The sequence below is a fragment of the Hyperoodon ampullatus genome (genome assembly GCF_949752795.1).
Source record: "Hyperoodon ampullatus genome assembly, chromosome: 19".
Lineage (NCBI taxonomy): Eukaryota > Metazoa > Chordata > Mammalia > Artiodactyla > Ziphiidae > Hyperoodon > Hyperoodon ampullatus.
Genome location: NC_136932.1, coordinates 46,151,520 through 46,175,802, shown reverse-complemented (window position 1 = coordinate 46,175,802; position 24,283 = coordinate 46,151,520). Strand labels below are relative to the sequence as shown.

Below are 24,283 nucleotides of genomic sequence, written 5' to 3'. Positions count from 1 at the left end.
GGAGTTGCCATACTGGTTTGGACCTCCCCAGGGCACTCCTAAAGCATGTTTGAATTCTGGCTGGCTTGTGTCTTGGGGCCTCGGTTACCCCAACTGTAAAATGGAATAGTAACACCTAACTCCTGGTGTGGTTGTACAGAGTAAATGAAATAGTAAACTAATAAGCTTGTACTGAATGCTGAACCAATGTTAACTATTACCAGCAGCATTTTAATCTCTCTGCATCCTTAACACTGAGTCCAGGGCTGGTGATATAATCAGTGTCAAATACTTGTTTGGTGGATGGATGGATGGATGGAGAGATTAAATGTGTTTCCAAAATATGAAACAATCTTTGCCGGTGTTCCATGGGAGCTTGGGGTTGGGAGTGGGGGACTAGGAAGAACCTACAAAAGTGAACCTTTACTGTATACCTATCATACATCAACACATCAACAAGGAAGTGGCTGTTCCCAAATTAAGTCAGTGCAGAGGGCTCCCCTGGTGGTCCAGTGGTTAAGACTCTGCACTTCCAGTGCAGGGGGAGCAGGTTCAAGCCCTGGTGGTGGAACTAAGATCCCACATGCTGCACAGTGCAGCCAAAAGAATAATTGTCAGTGCATCACACAGGACACAGTGAATACGAGTTGGTCAGTTCCAGTGGCTCTGACAGTTTCCTTGATACCTGGAAGGAGAAGGGCTTGCTCCAGCCCTTCCTCAGTCCTAGACTGGAAACCCCCAGAGGGCAGGATGTCTCTGGAGGCTGGGCTGCCCCACACAAGGCCCTGTATAAACTGCTCAGAGAACTCCTCTTTGGAGGAGTAAGAGAGAGGAGGACCGGGCTGGGGAGGGTGCTCTGGGTCTTGCTCTGTGGGTGCCGGCTGTGGGGCTTCCCAGGCACCCTTCCTTCTCCTGCTCCTTCCATATTCAGCCCTTAGTAGCCCACACACAGAAGGAATTAACTCTGGGCTCAACTTCCTGAAAGAAACTGAAGGCTTTATTCCTTGATCTTGCCCTCCTCCCTTTGTTTGCAAAGTCTTCCTGATCTTTACACTTCCTGCAGATCCCTCTTCCTCACTGTCACCTCCCGGACTCTAAAAACACTCTGATTGCCAGGGTGGGTCAATGGTTAACCCTCCAGTGGCTTTATATAAGCCTGCCTAGCCGCCTGCCTGCTACACTGTCGGTCCTGCAGTTCCCTGGATCTGGAGGGTGACCCGGCAGCCCACGTGGATCCACACCATGGCCACCTGCTGGCAGGGCCTGTGGGCCTATCGCTTCTACCTGATTGTATTCTTCCTACCCATTTTCCTGCTGCCTCTGCCCATCCTCATCCCGACTAAGGTAAGGACATGGGGTCCTGGGCACAGAGAAGCTCCAAGGGAGCAGGAGAAGGGCCGTCTGGCCCTGGGGTTGGGCATCCTTAGGACCAGCATCACCCATGCATCCCTCCTAGCCTGACAGCCTAGGCTGTCACCTCCTGGTCCTCCTGAGGCCTGAGGACTAAGAGGGCAATGAGGGCTTTTGTTCAGCACCCAGTAGTAGGAGCCCAATGTGAGTTGCTTAGGTGCACTTGGTGTCTACTCCCTTGGGAGGCAGGAAACCAGCTCCGTAAAGGAGGTGCAGGTGGAAGCAGTTGAGTTGACTGGGAGGGTATGAGCTGGGCTAGCTGCTTGAGAGGGAAGGAAGGGGATTAGGAGGAAGTTGGCCTCAGGCAGTTTGTTCATTTAAGAGTACAAACAGGAAGAGGAGGCGCTCACCTGTGATCCCAAGAGCTAAGTCTGCATTTAAGCCTACAGATAGAGGGCTATCCCTGGTGGCGCAGTGGTTGAGAGTCCGCCTGCCGATGCAGGGGACACGAGTTCATGCCCTGGTCCAGGAAGACCCCACATGCCGCGGAGCGGCTGGGCCCGTGAGCCATGGCCGCTGAGCCTGCACATCCGCAACGGGAGAGGCCACAACAGTGAGAGGCCTGCGTACCGCAAAAAAAATAAAAAAATAAAAAAAAGAGTACAAACGGAAAGAGGAGGCGCTCACCTGTGACCCCAAGAGCTAAGTCTCCTGTGGAGGAGGGGTGGGAATTGAAGGAGGAGACCCTGTCAGTGGGCAATACAGATGCACACCTTGAATGGAGGGGCAAATGCCACTGCTTCCTGCCCACCCCCATGCAAGCAGCAGGAGTCATAACTTCGGCTCTCATTTACTGGAGCCCCCACTGCATACCCTGTACCACGTACCCAGGAACCCTCTCCCCCATCTTATGACGCAGGTCTGACTCCCATTTTACAGATGGGGAAAGTGAAGTTAAGTCACCCAAAATCCCAGGGCAGATCCTGTTTTCTGGAGGTCAGATAGTATACACTTTGGGGCCCTCCTTGTAAGTAAAAGAAGACAAAATTTCCAAGCTTCACAGGAAACCTCCCTCTGGCAAGTGGCATAGTTAGGCAGTGGCAGAGCTGGGGGTGTGGTCTGGCTACAAAGCCTGTGCTGCCTGCCTCCGGAAGGCTGAGACCTAATCCTGGCCCTGGCCTCACCCCACACCCGCCACCCCACCCTCACTTGCCCATTGAGCCATTTGCTTCCTTTAATCACAGACAGGGAAATCGAGGCGAGATTTTTGTTCAAGGTATCCCAGAAGGGTAAGGAACTAGGGAGGTAGTGGCACAGTTCCTGGTAGGTGACAGGGCCTGGCTGACCTATGAGATGACCCTCATCCCAGGCCAAAGCCAGTGGCACCTCTATGCTAGGGACCCATCAGATCAGTTTCCAGACAGGCTGAGCCAAGTGTGTTAATCCCGGAAGGAAGGACAGACAGGAACTGTGAGTCCCATTTTACTCCCCAAGAAGGTACAGCCCAGAAAGATGTAGAAACTTGCCCTCGGTCACTCAGGAAAGCCTGAGTCAGTATGAGAAGCCAGGCCTCCTTGTGGGAGTGCGATGTGTCCGGAGCCCCTGTCTTCCCTGTGCTGTACCCCTCCCTGCCGCCTGCTTCCCGCCTACAGATATTGTCTCCCCTGTCCTGGCCCAGATGAACTGTCCCAGGTTCCATCTGTGGAGGCCAGCCCCTCCACTGGGGCCCTGGCTACCAGTCCCTCTCAAGGACTTTGCTCCTATGATCATCCTCTCCTCTCCTGCATCATCAACTTTTCCCTCTTTGCTGCATCTCTCCCATCAGCATGCAAACAAGCTCTAATCCCTCTCACATGAAAAGACAAACAAACCCTCCTTCAGTCCCACAGGCCCTCCACAGATACCTCCTTTCTCTGCTCTCTCTCACAAAAGAAGGCCTCAGAGACTGACTACACTACCCGTCTCTCCTTAGACAGACAGATCCAGTCTCCAAGACTCTACCTACCGAGAGGGCTCTTGTCAAGTTCCCATCAGCGTCCGTGTCACCAAACCCCTGTTCCATGCTCACCTTCCTCACACCCTCGGCAGCGCTTGTCACAGCTGGTCACCTCCTCTTTGCTATGCTGTCTTCTTTTGGCCTCTCCTGGTTTTCCTTTTCCTTTGACCACTTTTCCCGGCTCCTTCTCCCTATCCTCACTAGCCCGCAGGTGATCTTCTGTTGTCTCCTGCCTTAAAAAGCATCTCTAGGGCTTCCCTGGTGGCGCAGTGGTTGAGAGTCCGCCTGCCGATGCAGGGGACGCGGGTTCGTGCCCCGGTCCGGGAAGATCCCGCATGCTGCAGAGCGGCTGGGCCCGTGAGCCATGGCCCCTGATCCTGTGCGTCCGGAGACTGTGCTCCGCAACGGGAGAGGCCACGGTGGTGAGAGGCCCGCGTACTGCAAAAAAAAAAAAAAAAAAAAAAAAAAAAGCATCTCTATGCTGATGATTCCCCAACCTGAAACCCCAGCTCAAATTTCCACGCTTGTATTATCCAACTAACACTGGACACCTCCCCCATAAAAGGAACATTTCCTTTTATGCAGCATACACATTGGCATATCCAGATCACAACCCTGATAACTCATCTCAGCTGACTCTCCCTGCGATCTTACTCATCAAGATATGGCTCAACCATCCACCTCAGAGCCATTCCTGTTGCCTTTCTTTCCTTCACTTCCACAAGCACCAGCGGGTCCTGTTGACCAGTGTTTTTGCCAAAAATACACTGAATGGAATCGCTCTCCACCACCTCCACTCTGGTCCTGGCCGCCATCGTTTCTCTCCTATCCCTACTCCTCCCCAGACCATTCTTTTTTTTTTTAATTGAAGTATAGTTGATTTACAATGTTGTGTTAATTTCTGCTGTATAACAAAGTGATTCAGTTGTACATATATGTACATTCTTTTTTATATTCTTTTCCATTATGGCTTATCACAGGATATTTAATATAGTTCCCTGTGGTATACAGTAGGACCTTGTGGTTTATCCATTCTCTATATAATAGTTTGCATCTGCTAACCCCAAACTCCCAGTCCATCTCTCCCCCACCTCCACCTCCCCCTTGGCCACCGCAAGTCTGTTCTCTACATCCCCAGACCGTTCTTCACCCAAACTCTAGGATGATCTATTCCAAACATAAGATCACTACCCTGCTTAAAACCCCACATAGGCTTCTCGTCAAACTTAAAATAAAATCCAAACCTCTCAGGGTAGCCACGAGTCGTCGGGGGCTCCTGCCCCGTATCCTACCTCTTATTTTCTCTTCTCCAGCCTCTCTCCTTCCTCAAATTGCTCATCTTCCTGCCTGGAATGTTCTTCTCCCAGAGGCCTCCCTCTCACTTCTTACATGTCAGCTGAAATCCGCCTCCTCAGGAAAGGCTTCTCTGAGCAGCACCAGTCATTTTTATTACAAAAACCTGTTATTTAAAGGGCTTTCGCTATCTGAAATGATGTATTCCTTTATTTTCTATTTATTCTCTGACCCCCCCTACATTAGAAGGTAGGCTCCGTGAAGGCAGGGATTTTGTCTTTTTCCATGCAGAACCCCCAGTACCTGGCACATAGTAGGTGTTCAACAAATATTTGTCAAATGAATGAATGTGGGCAAAGAGGGCCCCGTCGTGAATTCCTGCTGAGTCCCTGCTCTCTGCAGTGGATCCTGAGCTTACCTCCATGCCCCTGGGCCCTGAACTGGGAAAGAGGAGGCCCAGACTAGACTCAGACCTGTGTCCATATAATACTTGTTAACATTTCTTCAGTATTTTTTTTTGTGTTAGTCATTGTACCAAACACTTCAAAACACTAACCCATTTATTTCTCGAAATAACCTCTGAGTTACTGTGAGGTTACTAATGTTGTCTCCATTTTACAGACATGTAAATTGAGGCCCAGAGTGATAAAGGAATTTGCCTCAAGTCCCAGCTAGAAAAAGGCAAAGTCTGGGCTGGAATCTGGCCTCGGCTAAGGCTGTCTAAGGATGCAAGGTAGTCCCCTGTTGTGAGTCACCACTTGAGCCATCTACCGTCATGTCCATCCAGCCGTCAGCCAATCCTTCCACTGTCGTTCAGTCTGGGATGTCTGTTGAGCTCTTGCTCTGTGCTGGGGGTCACCAAAAAGGAATACAGATGTTCTGTCCTCAAGTTGCTTTCAATCTAGAGGACCGCATGTTCATGCCACACGGAGTATAGCCAGAAGTCTGCAGGAGCTCAGAGGAGGGAGAAAATCCTCCCATCTGAGTTAAGGGAGAATCTGAGTTGGGCCTTGAAGGCTGAGCGAGATTTCAACAGGCAGAGGCATCAGTAGAGGGCAGGCCAGGTGAAGGAAACGGCAGGAGCAAAGGCGTGAGGATTGGAAATCGTAAGGAGCGTTTGAGGCGTTAGCAACAGAATCCTAGAAATGCCCATCGCCCACTGCGGGGGGTCCCAGTGATTGGGGACCAGTGAGGCCCGAGGTCTTCTCAGTGCTTCCCCAACCCTGCAACCAGACACCCAAGAAGCACCATCGGTGTGCCAGAAACCTAACATCTATTCATTCACTCATCCGTTCATTCATTTATTAGGGAACAAGTATCGTGTGACAGGTACTGTTAAGGTGCAGGGGGTGGGAGGTAGGATTCAGGGGAACTTGTGATCCTGGGGGTGCGGGGGCAGGGAGGGACACACAAAAAGCATATACTGTCCATGCAGTGAAAACCATACAGCAGGCTGTGACTATGGCCTGGCTGCTGTAGATGCGGTGATCAGAGAAGGCCTCCTGGGGTGCTGATATTTCCCCTAGGACCTGACTGGCATGTAAGAGCCAGCCAAGCACAGCTCTGGGCCAAGAGCCGTCCAGGCAGAACACGTAGTGCAAAACCCAAGGCCAGGGGTGAGCTTGGCAAGGTGGAGGGATAAATGAGACCGGCACGGCATGTGGACCTGAGTGAGCAGAAGATGACTGAGGTTAAGTTTAGAGAGGTAGGGAGAGGCCAGCCAATGTCAGCCCTATAACGTCCGGGGAAGGAGTGAGGATTTTATGCTGAGGGTCACGAGGGATAAACACTTACTCAGAGGTCAAAGAGCTAGTAAGTTAGAGTCGAAAATGCAAATACCTCCCTGGACCCAACAGAATCATCTGTGAAAACTATCTGCCCGTGGTGCCATGTTTGCCAGAACAGAGCTTAGCTGAAATCCAGACTGTATTTACAGTAAGAACAGAGGGTAGGATTTCTTACTCTGAATCCCTGCATTCCTAGGATATAAGCACAGTAGGTGTGTGTGTGCACATGCACTTTAAAATCTGTGTGACTAAAATACCCTTACTGCAAGTGATTCCTGAACCCCAAAGACAGACCAGGATTGTGGGCATGAAAACTGTGCAAGGAATTTGGACCTCGCTTCTGGGGCCTGCCTCTGTCTCCCCTGATAAACAATGCTTCCCTGAACCTCTGCCCCTTGTATGAATTCTGGGCCCCTGGAAAACACAACACAGAGTTTTGGGCATTGTGTAGATGCCTGACTTATTTCCATAGACTATTTCTTCTGTTCATGAGGACCTTGGTGTTCCCACCAATGAAACAGGAAGGCGGGGTGTGTCTGGTCAACACCCCCAGGGCAGTGAGGCGTGGTCCTTAAGTGTGGCCTCGATCAGCACTGGACTGCGTGAAGTCTGATTTTCTGGCCTCTGAAGGTCTTGGGAGTAGGGGCCAGCCTCCAAAGCCAGGGAGATCCCTGGAGAAGAGAGAGAAGGTTCCCCAACTCGAACTTCACCCCCAGATTCCCAAATCATGTCCACACTTCCAGCACCTGCTAGGTGAAGGTCAAGAATGGGAAAGCAAAGGAGACTCTTTAGCAGTACGGTTTCCTGAACGGAATCCAGCAGCAGGGCCCAGGGCAGTTGTAGGGCTCAGATGCACGGAGGAGTGCGGGAACGCTTCTCTCATCTTCAACTCCCGCCTGCTGGTTTGCTCTGTAGGGGACACAGGCGGGCCTGGCCCTGGCCCAAACTGTGATGTCAGGACTCTCCCCCGCACTTTTGTTTTCTCTGACACTCAGACCCATTGTTTTTCCCTTTGGCCTCTTAAAGCAGAAGATGATGCAACAAACGCATTCATGTTAAGGTGCGGAATTAAACAAAGATCACTCAAATGAGATCAGGCGAGGCTAGGAAGGGAATCAGCCTCCATCCTTGCTTTCAGGAGAGCCTCAAAGGCAGGGGGTGGGGACGCTTTAGAATGGAAAGAGGGAAGCCTTCAGGAGTGCCCTGACTGGAGGTTGTTGGCAGGGGAAGCTGGAGGGGGGCTAACTAGAAGTGGGGTACCCTCTCTGATTGTTAGGAGAGCACATTTGGCTTTCACTGGTTAGTCCTGAGTTGGAAGTTCAGGTAGCGAACGAGTGGGGATCGAAAATTAAGGAGGCTGGCGGTCATTGAGCAAATCCTGCCCATTTGGGGTCAGTTGCTATGGAGGTGGTAGTTTGGTTACAGGGCTGGTTGCCGCAGAGATTGTAGGACATATATTTGCGTATGAATTGGCCATTGTCGCCTTTTATGTGTAGTCTCTCAAAGGTATTCAGCATTTGGATGGGCCTATTATTCCTGGAATGAATATCACACACACACACACACACACACACACACACACACACACACACCCAGCCCACTCTGCACCTCCTTCCCCAAGTCCTGTCACATGGCTCCTCTCCTTGGGGTCACTACGCACCTAGACACTCAGGAAGGGCACCTGGAGTTTTCCTCCTCCCACCCGACCCAGCAGCCATCACTCAAACCCTCTGTCTTCCGTCTCCTAACATCTCTGGAGTCCGTCCTCTCTCTCCATCTCTACTGCCATGACTTCTCTGAGCCCCTGGACATCCCAGCATGGCCACCTGTCACCTCCCAGCTTCTGTGTCTGCCAATCCACCTGCCACACTACCGCAGGTGTAAGACCCCTATCTTCAGGCGATTTATTTATTTAATTAGGTGATACATGCACATTGCACAAAGTCCAACAGCACAAAAGAGGGAAACATTTCCTTCTGTGATGAATGTAGACAACAAACCACGATGGTAAAGAATGATATTTTTGACTTTGCCACCAGTAGGAATCAGAGATATTTTCAAATCATATGAGAGCTGTTGCCAGTCCCTTGACATATTATGTTAACCATGACTTTGAAATTACAGTAGCCATTAGCCAATGAAGAGCTTAGGAGTTAAGAAAGAGTCACATTATATCACTATCTTACCCATTTTTTCATATTTTAATAACTGTATTTTGATATAATTGGTGTCCTTTGTAATCCTGTGCATTTTATTTAATGCATTTAAAAACATTATTCTAAGAAGGAGTTGGAAGACTTCATCAGGCTGCCAAGGGAATCCTGGTACCAAAAAAGGGTAAGAATCCCCGAATCAGAGATTCTCCTATGAGTATACAAACACCTGTGGACACATTTTAAAAAAACACATATGACGGCATCAGCATAACCTTTGCGGTACGCGGGCCTCTCACTGTTGTGGCCTCTCCCACACCCACCCACGCGGACCTTCACCTCAGTGGCCATGGCTCACGGGCCTAGCCGCTCTGTGGCATGTGGGATCTTCCCGGACCGGGGCACGAACCCGTGTCCCCTGCACCGGCAGGTGGACTCTCAACCACTGACCCACCAGGGAAGCCCAGCGTAATCTTTTAACAGAAACACCAACCTGTGTCACCCTCTCGGTTTACAATCCTTCAAGGGCCTCCTCCCGTTTTCACCTTTGTCTTCCAGATAAAGTCCTAGATTCCTCTCAGGGCATGCAGGCGAGCATTACATCCCTTCCCCCACAAGAATGTATCTTGATCTTTTGTGCCTCATTCCGTTCCCTCTGTGCTTACTCCCTCAGGCTAACACCTTTTGCCCACCCACAGAACTCCTATTCACCCCTCAGTACCCGCTCAGTGTGTCCTCTCTGGAAGCCTTCCTCAGCCCAGATGGAGGGAGGCTCAGAGAAGGGGCCCCTTCTCTGGGACTCCATTCTCTGGTCTCTCCTTTGCAATGGTGCTGGCTGCCACCCAGGGCCTCGCCTCACTTCCCAGCAGCATCCCTACTTGCCAGGCACAGAGGGGCAGTGGGAGTAGCCCACCCCAGGGCTAACCTTCAATCACCAGGACGAATAAGATGTGACACCTTTGAGACTGTGGGCATTTTTGCTGCCGCCCAATGGCCACAGGCTGCTCTGTGCCCGTAACAGGTAAAGGCCGTGATGCCCACAGGTCCCCACCCTGCCCACACCCAGTGTCCAGAGTCTACCCTGGATTCCCTGGCACCACCATCTTCATTTGTAGGTCATGAATCCACCCTGGTTCCCCAGAAACCCGGGAGCAGGTTTCTGTGCCAAGGCGAACCCAGCGATCTGCTCACTGCCATCTACACTCCTTTACAGCTTAGACCTTCGCAGTCACACCCCTCATCCTCATAATAACCCAGCAAGGAGGGTGTTTCTCTTATTCCCATTTGTAGAAAAGGACCCTGCATAAAAGACAGTAATGTGTGTATAGTTAGAAATGCTCAATATTTCTTATCCAAAAAAAAAAAAAAAAAAACCCAAAGCTGAGAGAGGTTAAATAGCTTGCCCAAGGACGTGCGGCAATAAAGCTGGGCCTGGGCACTCAGGTTTTCTGACCTCTGACCTTTGTTTCCTATCACAAAAGAAGCAAGTTGCCAGCCTTGGGGTTTGGAAGCCGTCTGAGGCTTTATCTCTTCTCTTCACTGTTGGCTTTGCCAGGCAGCCGGCCATGACTACAGACCAGCCCACACAGGGCACTCAGACTCCCCGAAGGCCGGGGTCAGGTCTGATTCATGTCTGTACCCTGGTGTCTGACATTCATTCACTCATTTATCCCGTGTCAGCTCCGTAGAGGTGCCAGGCACCCTGCTAGTGTGAGCAGAAACAGACCCAGACCCTGCTCCCTGGAGAGTATGGTCTGGCGACAAAGGTTGATATTTATCATGAGAAATTTGTGAAAGCAAATGTTTAACTACAGACTGTGATGAGTGCTATGCAGAAGAGGTACAGGGGCATAGGCTGTGAAAAATGGGGAATATACCCCTGAAACCCACGGAGGCTTCCCTGAAAAAGGAGTATTTGAGTTAAGATCTCAAGAACGAGTAGACATCAGGTGAGCAAAGTGGGGAGGGAAGAGAAGAGAGGAGATTAGGTACAGATGCCCTGTGGCTACAGGGAAGATGGAGCATTTGAGAAACTGGAAGAGGGCCACTGTGGCTGGACCAGAGAGAGCAAGGAGGAGAGGCACAGACCAGCCCCCAAATTTTCCTAAGAGCAGTGGGAAAGCCTGCAGGGACTTGAGCTGCTTTGAGGTGTGTGTGTGTGTGTGTGTGTGTGTGTGTGTGTGTGTGTGTGTTGGGGGGCAGGGTGTGGATTAAACAGGTTTGTGCCTCAACATCACTCTGGCTACAGCAAGAAGAAGAGATTTCAGGGGCAAAAGAGGAAGCTAGGAGGTGAATAAGGAAGCCCTTGCAGAAATCTTGGTAACAGATGCAGGGGCTTGGACCAGGCTATTGGCCCAGAGCTGGCGGGAAGTAAAGGGGAGCATTGGAGGTGTTGAACCAGCAGGACTGGAGACCTGGAGCAGGGAGGTTATTTGTCCAGTGAAAGCCTGATGAGCAGGCAGGAGGCCCAGTGCCTGCCCCTCAATAGCAGGGACAGCCTAGGGGGAGAGAGGAATGAGGGTCTGACCACGGCAGTTTCCTGGCACAGCAGGGCCAGGGGCCCAAGTAGGAAGGAAGGATTTATAGACCCAGGCCAGCACCAGCAAAAGAGGGAGGGGCTAGAGACAGGGAGGTGAAAGAAAGTTGACCCCTGTTCTCCAGAGGCCAGGCTGAGAAAGGAGTACATTCTACAGCCAAGGAACAGCTGGGGAACAACTAGCCTGCTGGACTGCAGAAGGAGGACGTACTGACAGAGGTAGAAAGCAGAGCATTAGCCGCCAAGAGAAAATTCTTCCCTGCTGGTATCTGAGCTCCAGGAGGGGCTGCCTCAGACAGGGTGCAGGCTGTGCCCTCTGCCAATGGCATATGGAGTAGTGCAATGTAGCATGACTGGGGAGTAAGCCAATTGGGTCCTATGCCATAGGCCACCAGCTGAGCTTGGCCAGCCCAAGATGCGTTGAGCTGGGCAACAAAGCAGAGAGTATAAGGTGGCCCTGGAGCCCAGGTCTGATTCCCGACTTCCCACTTCTAACACTGGGGATACAGATCGTGGAATCAGACACATTGCGGGGCCAAGGAGAAAGGATCCCCCAGGTTCTGTTCCCGTTTCTGAGCCATGAATGCCACTGGCTGTCTGGTGAAGACTGTGGGCCCTTCTCAGAATATAGCTTTGAAATGCACGAAATAAAATGTATAGGATGAAAAAAAAAAAAAAAAGGGCTTCCCTGGTGGCGCAGTGGCTGAGAGTCCGCCTGCCGATGCAGGGGACACGGGTTCGTGCCCCAGTCCGGGAGGATCCCACGTGCCGTGGAGCGGCTGGGCCCGTGAGCCCATGGCCGCTGAGCCTGCATGTCCGGAGCCTGTGCTCCGCAACGGGAGAGTCCACAACGGTGAGAGGCCCACGTACCGCAAAAAAACAAAACAAACAAACAAAAAATGTATAGGATGACAAAGGAAACCAACCATTTTGAAATACAGTTATAAAAATATGAAAAAATTAATTGCAATTCAGAAATACAGATGCTTCCTTATTAAAGCATTAAATAAGATCTAGTGTTGGTATAATAACTACCATAAATTTCAAAAGAGAAATGGATGTAAACAATATTTTGAGATATATTTTGAGTCCATTGCAACCACTAATCTGTGCAGGTACCTAACAGTTGACAGCCACAATCAAATATCTGTGACAAAATCGCCCACAGCACCGTTAACAGCTATATGGTTTTGGGAATTCCCTGGTGGTCCAGTGATTAGGACTCGGCGCGCTTTCACTGCTGTGGGCCCGGGTTCGATTCCTGCTTGGGGAACTAAGATCCCGCAAGCTGCACGGCAAGGCACCCCCCTCCCCCGCCCCACCCCCCCACAAAACAACAGCTCTATGGTTTTGTTGCCTCTGTTCATAACCTTAGTTAGATGTTAGCTAAAAGATGAAATTGTTTTCCCATCCAACTTCACGAATCCTTGGCATTCCACGCCCCATTTAAGAGCCCCATGAACCAGGAAGAGCAGGTCAGCGAGTTACAGACCAACTAACTCTACAGTTGGACCGACTACCCAGGAGGGTGGGATGGGGACATGGGGCCAGAGCAAGCTTCTGAATGGAACTTTGAAAGTGGTTTTGGGTTTTGATCCAGAGACAGACGGACAGACACGGAGAGGGACACAAGGAAGTTGTAAAGCAGTGGAGAAGCCATAGATTCAACACACTGGTGCTCACAGCTCTCTTGGGAGGATGGAGATGGGGACCCGGAAGAGAAGGAACTTGCCCAGAGCCGGGCAACAGGAAGTGGCAGGCCCCAGCGCAGACAGTTCCATTTGGATCCACAGCCCTAACTCACCCCCGTACACCCTGCTGGTCACAGCCCACCTGAGGCTGGGGGACACCCTCCAGTAGCAAGGGAGCAAGCTCAGGGTAGAAGGCAAAAAGCTGGGGCTCAAGAACCAGATGGCCTGGATTCTTCACTGATTTGTGTGACTTTGAGACATTTACTTAATTTATTTGCACCTTTGTTTCTTCATCCATGAAATGGGAACAAGAGTCATTACCTCACAGAGCAACTAAATGTGATTAAAAACCACCTGAAGTGCATGGAGTACCATGCCTGGCATGGAGTAGTCCTTAACAATGCTTCTGCTGTCATTATTAGCAGAGCTTTCTTCTTGAATCAGCAAAGGCATCTGGCCCAGCCCCCCCTCCTTGTCTCTGGCCAGAGAATTCTGGGGGGTGAGGGCATGGGGCGCACACCAGGGTCCAGAGGGCTGGCTTGCCCTTAGCCCCACGGGAAGATGGCTAACAGGCTGTGCACACTGCAGGTGAGAAAATGGTTGAAGAAACAGCAGCTTCAGCAGAATCTACTGCCTGCTGGGGGAGGAGGAGGGGTGGGTCTCTGCTCAAGGATCACGGTGGCCCCACCCCTTGTGCCAAGGAGTCCATGTCCAGGGTGAGAAAGGTGGTGGAAGTTTCATGGAAAGAAAGTGAGCCTGGCATCAGACAGACTTGGCTGGGCAGGCTGGGTGCCACACCACCGCCCCCCCCCCCCCAGGATGCCACTGAGGTAGACTACTCGGGAAGTGCTCTTAGAATTATGCAATCCTGCACACCTTGCCTGGGTTCCAACCTGGCTCTGCCACTCCCTAGTTCTGTGACCTTGAGCAAGCCACATACCTTCTGGAGGTCATCTATAACATAAGACCATCCACGGCTGTAACTACAAACATGAAAACACCTAGCTCCTAAGAGTTCCTCAGTAAACAGCAGCTTCCTCTCCCCAAGACCTTCCTTCAAGCTTCAGGGTACTGAAGGCATGAGGTATAAGGGGTGAGCCCAGCCTATAGCAGGTGGAGAAAGCAAGAGGGGCAGGGCAGTGGAGACAGGTAAGAGAGGAGGAGGCCCCAGCCCATAGTCCCAGCAGGCAGCCTCTTCCTTTGGCAAACAAAGAGTGGGCAGGTGTCCCGAGGAGGGTTGGATGCCAGGCACCCCCTTCCCTGGAGGCTTCCTTCTGGCTAATGATTCCCCTGTCCTGCCTCCCCAGGCCTGCGGAGAGGCTCTGTCAAGGAGGGTGGGCCCCTGACATCTGGGGTTGTCTGACTTCATTCCTGCTCCAGGTCCCCTCCCAGGCCCGAGGTCAGGCCTTTCTAGCTTTGGGAGCCTCATGAGGGAAAGGGGGGGTCTCTCGTACCCCAAGACTCACAAGACTATGACTCAGGGTTTACTCCACAATTCCCCACACAATGCGGGGATAGGGGAGTTACGTGAAACAGTGGTCATGCCAGGATCACTAGGAAGGAGACCCCACTATTCCTAAAACTTTTCAGTGGTTTATTCATTCAGAAAAGATTTGCTCTGAAGCCTCCTGGGTCCTGAGCGCCAAGGATCCAGATACAAAATTAGACAAATTGACTCTGTCTTCATGGAACTCACCTCCTAGCAGAAGGAACAAATGCTACTTAAATCGTCATACAAATAAATATATTCTTACAGGTTCTTGATAAAGCAGGGAAGGCCAGGGTGCCAGGCAGGGACCCACATTTCCCAAGCCCCCGTTTCATCTAGATGAGCCCCCATCTTATGTAAGGATCCTCACCTGAGCCCCCTGCAGTCCTCAGGGGGACTGGATTATAATCCAGTGGCTGGATTATAATGTCTAGGCTCCCCAAGGTTAAAGACAAGGTGGTGAGTGCTTTGCTTTGTTTTCTATTTCTTTTCTTTTTTTTTTTTTTTTTTTTTTTGCGGTTCGCGGGCCTCTCACTGTTGTGGCCTCTCCCATTGCGGAGCACAGGCTCCAGACGCACAGGCTCAGCAGCCATGGCTCACGGGCCCAGCCGCTCCGCGGCATGTGGGATCTTCCCGGACCGGGGCACAAACCCGTGTCCCCTGCATTGGCTGGTGGACTCTCAACCACTGCGCCACCAGGGAAGCCCCTATTTTCATTTTTAAATGGGACCTTGGGCTCAGGAATCAAGGACTGTGAGTTTCACAGGCTCTCCCCACACTGTTACAAACGGCCTGTTTTCTCTGGGGACAGGAGGTGACGTGACTCTGGGACACAGGCCTGCCCCCTCCAACAGCTTTGCTGTTCCCCTCCCGCCTGCAGGAAGCCTACTGTGGCTACACCATCATCCTCATGGCGCTCCTCTGGTGCACCGAGGCTCTGCCCCTGGCTATCACCGCCTTCCTCCCCACCGTCATGTTCCCCATGATGGGCATAATGGGTGCCTCCGTGGTAAGCCTCCCCACCCACAGGAGGACGTGCTCCCAGGGATGGAGGGGGGTCTGCCCTAGGACGCTGATGATGGAGGAAGCCTCATCACAGACAGGGCACGTGGAAGAGGGGTCCCTGCCTCTGCTTGGCAGGTTGGGGAGCACTGAGGGAGGGGTCAACTAGAAGACCGGGGGGAAGGCATTGTAGAAATGCCAGGTGCATGGTTGATGTCAAGAGTCAATTCAAAGTGGGAGCAACTAGGCCTAGATGAGGGAAGGAAAAGGGGGCCTTGAGAGCCAGCTAAAGAGTTTGTATCCTTCTAGGTCAGTGGCTCTGAAACTTGAGCATGCATCAGGATCACCTGCAGAACTATGTAAACACATTGCTGGCTCTACCCCAGAGTTTCTGACTCAGGAGATCTGGAGCAGGGTCTAAGCATTTCATTTCTAGCAAGTTCCAGGTTGTTGATGATGCTGGCCCAGGGGCCACACTGAGAACTGCTGCGTTAGTTTCTAGAAAGAGCATTAAATGCTTTATCTCCCAGACAACGGCTTTGCACCAGGAGTGGATTCAGGTTAGATGATGTCTCGGTCATTCCTGAGGGGAGAAAGAATGAGTTTGGCAGGAAGAGAGGAAACTGGTTAATATTAAATGGCAGATGATCCAAAGACCATTTCCATTTGGGTCCAAGAGCCCAGGGGACCAACCTCCGTTTGCGGGAATATCAGTGTCGGCACCCTGTAAGCCCAGAGGCACGGGGCGACCCCTTCCTCCTTCTCAACTGTCCCCACCTGCCAGGTCAGCACTGAGTATCTTAAGGACACCAACATCCTATTCATCGGGGGGATGCTAGTGGCCCTCGCCGTGGAGCACTGGAATCTGCACAAACGCATTGCCCTCCGCGTGCTCCTCATCATCGGGGTGCGGCCCTCCCTGTGAGTTCCCACAAACCAAGTCTGGAGGACCTGGGGTGGCGGTGTTCTGGGCATCCAGTCCTTGAAGGGATGCTGGAACACCAGTGTGTCTGTCTGTCCATCGCTAGGCTGATCCTGGGCTTCATGGTGGTTACGGCCTTCCTGTCCATGTGGATCAGCAACACAGCCACCACTGCCATGATGGTGCCCATTGCCCATGCCGTTCTGGATCAGCTGCACAAGACGCCCATGGGCGAGGATGTTGAGGAGGGCAGGAACAACCCCGCCTTTGAACTCCAGGAACCAAGTCCCCAGAAGGAAGAGACCAAGCTTGATGAGAAAGGTGACGCCAGACCCTGCCCCAAACCCTCAGTTCTTGAGGAGGGTCTGAGGCGATGCCCATGATAGGAGTAGTCATCCTGGCACGTTTAGGGAGAGAAGAGGGAAGCAAAAAGTTCAGTGACCAACGTGTCCTGGTTTGCCTGGGATTTTCCTGGTTTTGAAATGAAAAGTCCCACAGGCCAGGAATTCCCTCAGTCCTGGGCAAACCAAGATGCTAGGTCACCCTGGCAAGCTGAGAGCGGAAGCCTGGGTGGGCTGTCAGGGGTCCAGGCTCCACTCTTCCTGTGTGGTTTGGACAGTCTTCTTCCCTTCTCTGTGCCTCAGTTTCCCTCTCTCAAAAGAGGGGTTGGGCCAGGTGGTGTCTGGGGGGATCACTCCGGCCTGAGACTCCAGGGAGTGCTGGCCCTTGCAGACCTGGAAGCAGCCTCTGCCCTCCCCCCAGCCTGGATCTAGGCTGCTCAGTGACAAGGTGCCCCAGAGGCCCTGGAGCCCCCACCATGCTCCCCAGAACTGACCCTGTGCCCATCCCCAACCTGAGCTCCCCCTTGTTCCCAGACAACAAGCAGGATGGCCCTGCCCACCCTGTTCCTTCGGACCCCAGGGCACAGCGGAACGAGGAGCAGCTCCGCTTCACCCGGGGCATGAGCCTGTGTGTGTGCTACTCGGCCAGCATCGGGGGCATCGCCACCCTGACTGGCACCACAACAAACCTGGTGCTGCAAGGCCAGGTCAACTCGTGAGTGACTGAGTGGGAGGGGGTCTGCATTCTGACTGGGGGGGCAAATGGAGCAGGCTGGTCAGCGGGCAATGTCACACAGCAGCCTGAATCCCTCTTCAGGCTCTTCCCCCAAAATGGCAATGTGGTGAACTTCGCCTCCTGGTTTGGCTTTGCCTTCCCCACCATGGTCATCTTGCTGCTGCTTTCCTGGGTGTGGCTGCAGTTCCTCTTCTTAGGCTTCAAGTAAGTGGTGGAGTGGGTAAGAGCTGCCCAGGTGCCTGCCCTTACCCTCTAGGAGCTTCCAGTTGGGTACCCAGGTAGCCCTGCGGAAAAGGGCATAATCACCATCCCGGTGAGAAGGCCTCTCCCTCCCAAGGCCCTTCTGTGCACTTGGCCCACCCCCATTTGAGGGAATTACTGTTTGGAGAGTATTAGCCCATCTATCAGATGAGCAAACTGAGGTTCAAGACATGGTACACAACTAGATGTGTCAGTGCTGGGATTGAAAACCAGATCTCCTGATGCCCAGGCCAGGTCCCATTCCATAACAATCCCCAGTCCTTTGGCAGGTGCTTAAGAAGCACACGCTGTGAGCATGGTCGGTTACAAAAGTCCTTGTTGTGCTCCTACTGTGTGCCTGGCCCTCTGCTAGGCACTGAGAACACTAGAAGCATTAGGCAGTCCCTGTCCTTGGAGCTCACCATCTAATGGGTGATGATAAGGTAGGAGCAGTGACAGAGGGAAGCCCAGGTGCTGTGGGAGCACAGCCCAGGATAGTGAAGATTCTAGAAGTTCCCTGGCAGAGATGATGCCTGAACTGAATCTTGTAGAGTTAGAAGTCAGCCAGGTAGAGAACGAGGTAAAGTCATTCCAGCAGCAGGAAGAGCTTGTACAAAGGTACAGAGGCAAGGAGGCAAGAAAGAGCATGCTGGGTTTGGAGGAACTCTAGTTCTGTGTGGCTGAAACACAAAGAGGAAAAAAGAGTATCAGCATATGAAGCTGGAGAAGTAGGCAGGGGAAGATTATGGGGAATCTCATGTGCCACATAAAGAGTATGGACCTTGTTCCTGAGGCCAAGAGTAGTAAAGAGGTTCTATTCCTACTTCCAGCCCTTGATTACTATTAGTCACTAGAGCTCTGAGTTGAAAATCATGTGAGACCCTGCTGGAGCTCAGTTGGAATCAAGTCTGGGATTGATTAGTGATGTCTGCTATGGTACAGGCTAAGAGTGGTGGTATGACTGTTATTGTGGTATAAGTTGTTATCTGTCCATCCTGCCCAGGCATTGGGGAGCCATTGAGAGTTTTTAAGCATTGTTGCTGTAAAATTGCTTGAGCAGGTGCAAGGAGGCTGGATTGAGGTTGGGGATGGTACAAAGCAAAGTGTTAGTCAAAGAGACCAGCACAGTGCTAAGCAACATAAAGGATTCAAAGATGTGTGAAACATGGTTTTTCCCTTGAGGAACTCACAAGTCCAGCAGGGGAGTTGAGATTTGCCCAAGTGAAAAGTTAAAAGTCAAAGTGAGTTAAGCACATGGAAGTGGGCTGCAGACTCCTGTGCCTCAGAGGACAGTGTGGGTGGGGCCCAGGCTGGCAGAGGATGCCCAGAAGCAGTAAGAGAGGGAAGGGAGGATTTCCTGAAAGGCTATTGGAGGCGGGGAGTGATGAGTCAGGGCCAGAAGGAGGCCTGGGGTCTAGGCCTCTAGGGCCTCCTCACTCTGGGCAAGGGAGGGCTCAGCACAAGAGAATTCCTGGAAGGACAGAGGGGTCAATGGGGCACATGGAGCAGGGACAAGCACAGGGAAGCCCAATCCCCCATCCTCAGCCTCCCCTCTGCTAAATAAGAGCCACGACACCCCAGAGTATTCTGCTCTGCTTCCAGAACCTTGGGAACCTTTACAACTCATGGGAGTTCCCTGGCAGTCCAGTGGTTGGGACTCAGCACTTTCACTGCTGTGGCCCTTGGTTCACTCCCTGGCCTGGGAACTAAGATCCCGCAAGCCGTGTGGAACGGCCAAAACAACAACAACAAAACCACAGGCACTCACAGCCCCTTGCTCCCCTGCCTGGCGTGGCGCCCTTACGAGCTGTCCCCACCCCTACCTGCAGCTTCCGGAAGAACTGTGGCTTGGGGGACCAGATGAGGGAACAAGAGCGAGCAGCCTTCGAAGTCATCCGGAGAGAGCACAAGCTGCTGGGCCCCATGACCTTTGCAGAAAAGGCTGTCACCATCCTCTTTGTCTTATTGGTGGTGCTCTGGTTCACTCGGGAGCCAGGCTTTTTCACCGGCTGGGGTAACCTGGCTTTTTTCGATGAGAATGGGAAAAGGTGAGCACTGCGGGGAGGAGGAATACTTCCAGGAGGAGGGAAGGGACCAGGGCCCCCAACGCAGAACAGGAGGTAACGCCGGGTTGAGGTGGGGGGAACTTGCCAGGAGGGGTTGGCACATCTGTGGGAGAGGCTCCTCTCCAGCGCCCCTCCATCCTGTGACCCTGAGCAGCCCTAAGCCGCTAAGCCTGCCCTCCCTGCCCCGCCTACAGCATGCCATCCGATGGGACAGTAGCCATCTTAATCGCTGTAATTTTGTTCATCGTGCCCTCCAAGATCCCAGGGCTGACTCAGGAACCAGGTAAGCACCTGGTCTGGGGCAGGGAAGGGCCTCTGGGCAGACCCCGCCTTCTGGCATGCGACGTCCCTTCGACCACACTCGGCAGGGGTAGACCAAGCCCAGAGAAGCTGGGGTGATTTGCCAAGGGCACAGGGACTCAGGGACAAAGTCGTGATGTTGCAGAACTGAGGGTCCCTCTCTTACATGCATTAAGCTCTGATAGGGACCCACCCGTACAGAGGGGGGAAGGGAAGGGAAGGAAAGCCTGTTGGCTCTAGGTGACCCATCCTCTTCTGCTTGGGGAGTAGGAAAACCAGGGAAGCTGAAGGCCCCTCCTGCCCTCCTCAACTGGAAAGTAGTTAAAGAGAAGATGCCTTGGAATATCGTGCTCCTTCTGGGCGGTGGCTTTGCCCTGGCCAAGGGCAGTGAGGTGACAGACCCCACCCCCTCCCCAACCCACTTGAGGGAGACCCTGTGACAGGGAAAGAGGGGCCCTGCTTCTCTCCCACACAGGGGAGCCCTGACCCCCCACTTAGGAGCCCCCTGGTGGGCAGAGCCTTTGCAGCAGCTGGAGAAACAGGTTAGAGCCCTAAGAGGGGGAGGAAACACAAGCCATAGGGACCTCTCCCTAGTTGGGTTCTCAAAGCCAAAGAGAAGGCGGGCTTCTCTGGTGAGCAGGGACTGTACTCGGTGATCACCCAGTCCATCCCCTCACCGCCTGCCAGACAGAGAATGCCAAAACTTTAGCACCAGGGAGTAGTTGGCTGGCATTGGGTTGACGCCGTTTGCTGGCTGAGGCCACCAGGGGGCACCACGATCATACCCAGCCAGGCTCTGGGGACCTGCTCATCATTCCCCATAGCCTCCACCCAAGACAGAAATCCCTGAACCTGCACCCCCAGGCCTCGGTGTTCTGGCTAAGCTCATCCACTGCATGGACAGGAGCTTTCCTGGGTCAGGGATTGGTTAGTTCATCCATCAAGCGCTCACTGACTGTGCCAAGCGCTGTGCTGGGTGCTGGGTGCTAAGTGGGCAACATTGTATATAATAAAGTCCCAGCTCCCTGGGGCTCACAGTCTGGCATTATAGGTGGGGGAAAGCAAGACCTTGGAGCTCTTCTGACCCTGTGAACTGTCCCCATCCCCCTGTTGGCCTCTTCCCAGCCTGTACCAGGGCCCTTCCCCTTCTCCCTCCTTGCTGGGAGCAAGGCCCCCCCTGTCTCAACCTGCTAGGCTGGAGAGGGCAGGCAGAGGGCTAAGGTTGGCCAGGAACCTCCTGAAGAGAGGCCAGGAGAGCAGGAGTAAATGGGGTCAAAGGTCTTTACTCTCGCCAAGCCCCAGGTTTCCCAAGAAAGCCCCTTCGCTTCCCATCTGATCCTTCTGCCCACAGCCAGCTGTCCTTCAGGAGCAGTAGAGGGGCCCCTAGGTCTCAGCTGGGTCTCATCTTCCCTCCCAAGCTGCCCTTGTCTCTGAAGATTCTAGAGAGGTTCAGGCAAGAGCAGGACCCTCCCAGAGCCTCAGCAGGGGACTCTGGGGCCCCAGGCAGCCCAGCCTCCCACACACCACCCTCCTCTGCCTACAGGAATCGGGCCTGTCAAAGTGGCTGGGGGACAAGCTGACCCCGCTGGAGAGTGTGCCGCCTCCCGCCATTGCCTTCATCCTCTGCCTCCTGATCGCCACCTTCACTGAGTGCACCAGCAACGTGGCCACCACCACCATCTTCCTGCCCATCTTGGCTTCCATGGTGAGCTGGCCCTGCAGACACACCTCCTCCAGGCAGCCCTTCTGCCCACCCTGCCTGCAGAAGTGTGGGGCCCTGCCTGAAGGTCAGAATGACCTGTCTGCACCTCCTCTCATTTCTGGGAAAAGACCCCTGAGCTTCCACCCTTCCCCAGGCTCTTCAGTAACTTCGGGCCCCAAGGCCATCTGCCCCCTGACTCACTCCATCCCTGATGACATCACCCCTGGAATACCCTGATGGGGCTCACTGGTGGCCTCGCCCACCTCCCTGGGCCAGCTCCCGTTCTTGCCATTCCTGAGGTGACGGCATGAAATTGCTCCCCGGAGCATCCCCAGCCCCTTCTCCAGGCGCGTTCCCGCAGCCTTTGATGATGACACCCACAAGCCCCTCTGAGATCCGTTTTATGGGTCCCTCCCCTTCCCACGCCCCACAGGGCAGGGCTGCACACTTATCCCCTCCAGAGAGGTCAAGGGGCCCTTTCCAGGTCACCAGGTGCCTTCTGGCAGAAGTGGTGGGTTCATGGCCAGCGTGTATATTGGGGTGGGGATGGGGGTTGTCCCTCAGAGAGGGAAGCAGGAGAATGGGGGCCACGCCTTCCCCTCTGGGACGGGGACTGCGATCAGCTCGGCCCCACTGTCTCCCCCTCCAGTCTCAGGCCATCTGCATCCACCCTCTCTACGTCATGCTGCCCTGCACGCTTTCCAGCTCCCTGGCCTTCATGCTGCCTGTGGCCACCCCGCCCAACGCCATCGCCTTCTCATTCGGAGGCCTCAAAGTGACAGACATGGTGAGTGGCAGGGGTCTCCAATGCCTCAGCACTCCCTGATCCGCCTTTCCATCTTGGTGAACCACAAAGTAGCTTAAAGCCGCTGAGATTCTCAGAGTTTAGAGTGGACCCTGTTGGGGTGGGTGGCAGCAGGGGAGGCTGAAATATGATCCCCAGTTGGAGTATCTTCAGGCCCTGCCAGCCCTAGGCCACTGAGAGGGAGAGGAGGGGTGAGGAATTTAGGGAAGACACCAAGATGCCAGGCACCCGAACCCAGGGATATGGACTCAGAGAGAATGACTCAGGGCTCTGGAAGCACCCCTTTCCCCTGTTAGCACTGGGATTAAAGCCAGTGGTAGGGGCGTCACCTAGTGTTGCAGATTAGACCCAAGGGAGGACTTCCCAGGGAGAGGTTTGCTAGTGAGAGAGCTCCTGAGCACCTATGAACACCTAAGGGATGGGTACTGGCCCAGCTCAACACCCACTCACTCAGACTGGCTCTCCTCACCCCAGGCCCGAGCAGGATTCATGCTCAACATCATCGGGGTCCTGGTCATCACGCTGGCCATCAACACCTGGAGCATCCCCATGTTCGACCTGAACAGATTCCCCTCCTGGGCCCAGTCCAACACCACAGGCTTCTGTGGGGTCAGCCAGGCAAACGTCACAACACCTAGCCCCTAGACCACGGTATAATCTGGCCCAAGCCAGGAAGCCCCACCTCGTTCCTATTCCTTTGATCTGGGAGGGGAAACCCAGGCTCCAAGCCAAACATTGAGAGAAAGGCACATGTATACCTAACCTCATGTGTGTCTTCGAGGAAGATGTATGTGAGCTCAGTCCTACGTGTCTGAGGAAAGCATGTGTATGTGTATGTGTATGTACGTGTGTGTGTGTGTGTGTGTGTGTGTGTAAAGACAGTGTGTCATGTGAGGATGTTCTGCAAGGGGGGTTTGTGTGTGTGATGATCCTAGGTGGTGTATGCTTGACAATGTACACTTGTGAGGTCACAGACACAACAGCGTGCTCTGTCTGGCACTCCAGGTCTTTGTCTCCCCAGCTTGGTGGGTGACCAGACCTTTTTGTCCTCTATTTATTGAAACTCAGGGTTGGAGCTGCCTGGGCAGCAAAGCCTACCAGCAGTTGCCATGGCTACAGTCTCTGGGACCGGCCCAACATACTGAGTTCCCCCCAGCCTCTCAGGTCTGGGGGGAGGTTCAAATATCAGCCCCATTAAAGTCTTTCAGTAGAGTCTGTGGTGGTTTTTCACGGCACTTTCCAGGGCTTCTCCCCAACATGGTTCAGGCCCCAGGTTGGGAAATTCGCTGGGAGGGGACCTGGCATCTGTCCTGTATGGCGCCCCCCTTGGCACCCCTCCCACCCAAGGGGAAGGTAATGGCCAGGGAGCTCTGCCAAGGCCTGTTGGAGTGGACGCAGCCACCCAGGAAAGCAGCACTGACACCACCAGCCGCGGCTGATTGGGAGCTTCCACTCCCTGCATGTCTTTGAGAAAAGCAGCCTCCCCGTTTCCAGAGCCCTCCCTGGGCATTTACGTAAAACCCTCTTCCCCTGCCAACTCCTCACAGACCCCTCCACCTGCTGGAAAAACCAGTCCCACCAGACCAGGGGAGGCAGGCTGACCCATGCTAGATGCCCAGAAAGAGGGACCCTCACCCAAAGTGGCAACCTGCAGCAAGAAGGATACAGGTGAGACTCACAGGAACAGGTTCAAAACTGTGGTCTTGGGCTTCCCTGGTGGCGCAGTGGTTGAGAGTCCGCCTGCCGATGCAGGGGACGCGGGTTCGTGCCCCGGTCTGGGAAGATCCCACATGCCGCGGAGCGCTGGGCCCATGAGCCATGGCCGCTGAGCCTGCGCGTCCGGAGCCTGGGCTCCGCAAGGGGAGGGGCCACGGCGGTGAGAGGCCCGCGCGTAC

General features: G+C 53.4%; 1 protein-coding gene across 1 annotated transcript; it reads left to right on the top strand.

Annotated features, from left to right (window-relative positions):
• Window positions 1-1,221: 1,221 nt before the first annotated feature.
• SLC13A2 (solute carrier family 13 member 2) lies at window positions 1,222-23,033 on the top strand (the record flags this gene model as incomplete). Its single annotated transcript, XM_079726295.1, has 12 exons — window positions 1,222-1,323; window positions 15,155-15,283; window positions 16,061-16,197; window positions 16,305-16,519; window positions 17,074-17,254; window positions 17,357-17,479; window positions 19,345-19,563; window positions 19,776-19,864; window positions 20,152-20,273; window positions 21,425-21,586; window positions 22,233-22,370; window positions 22,863-23,033. The coding sequence occupies 12 exons, from the start codon at window positions 1,222-1,224 to the stop codon at window positions 23,031-23,033; spliced, it is 1,788 nt and encodes a 595-aa protein (XP_079582421.1).
• Window positions 23,034-24,283: the final 1,250 nt, after the last annotated feature.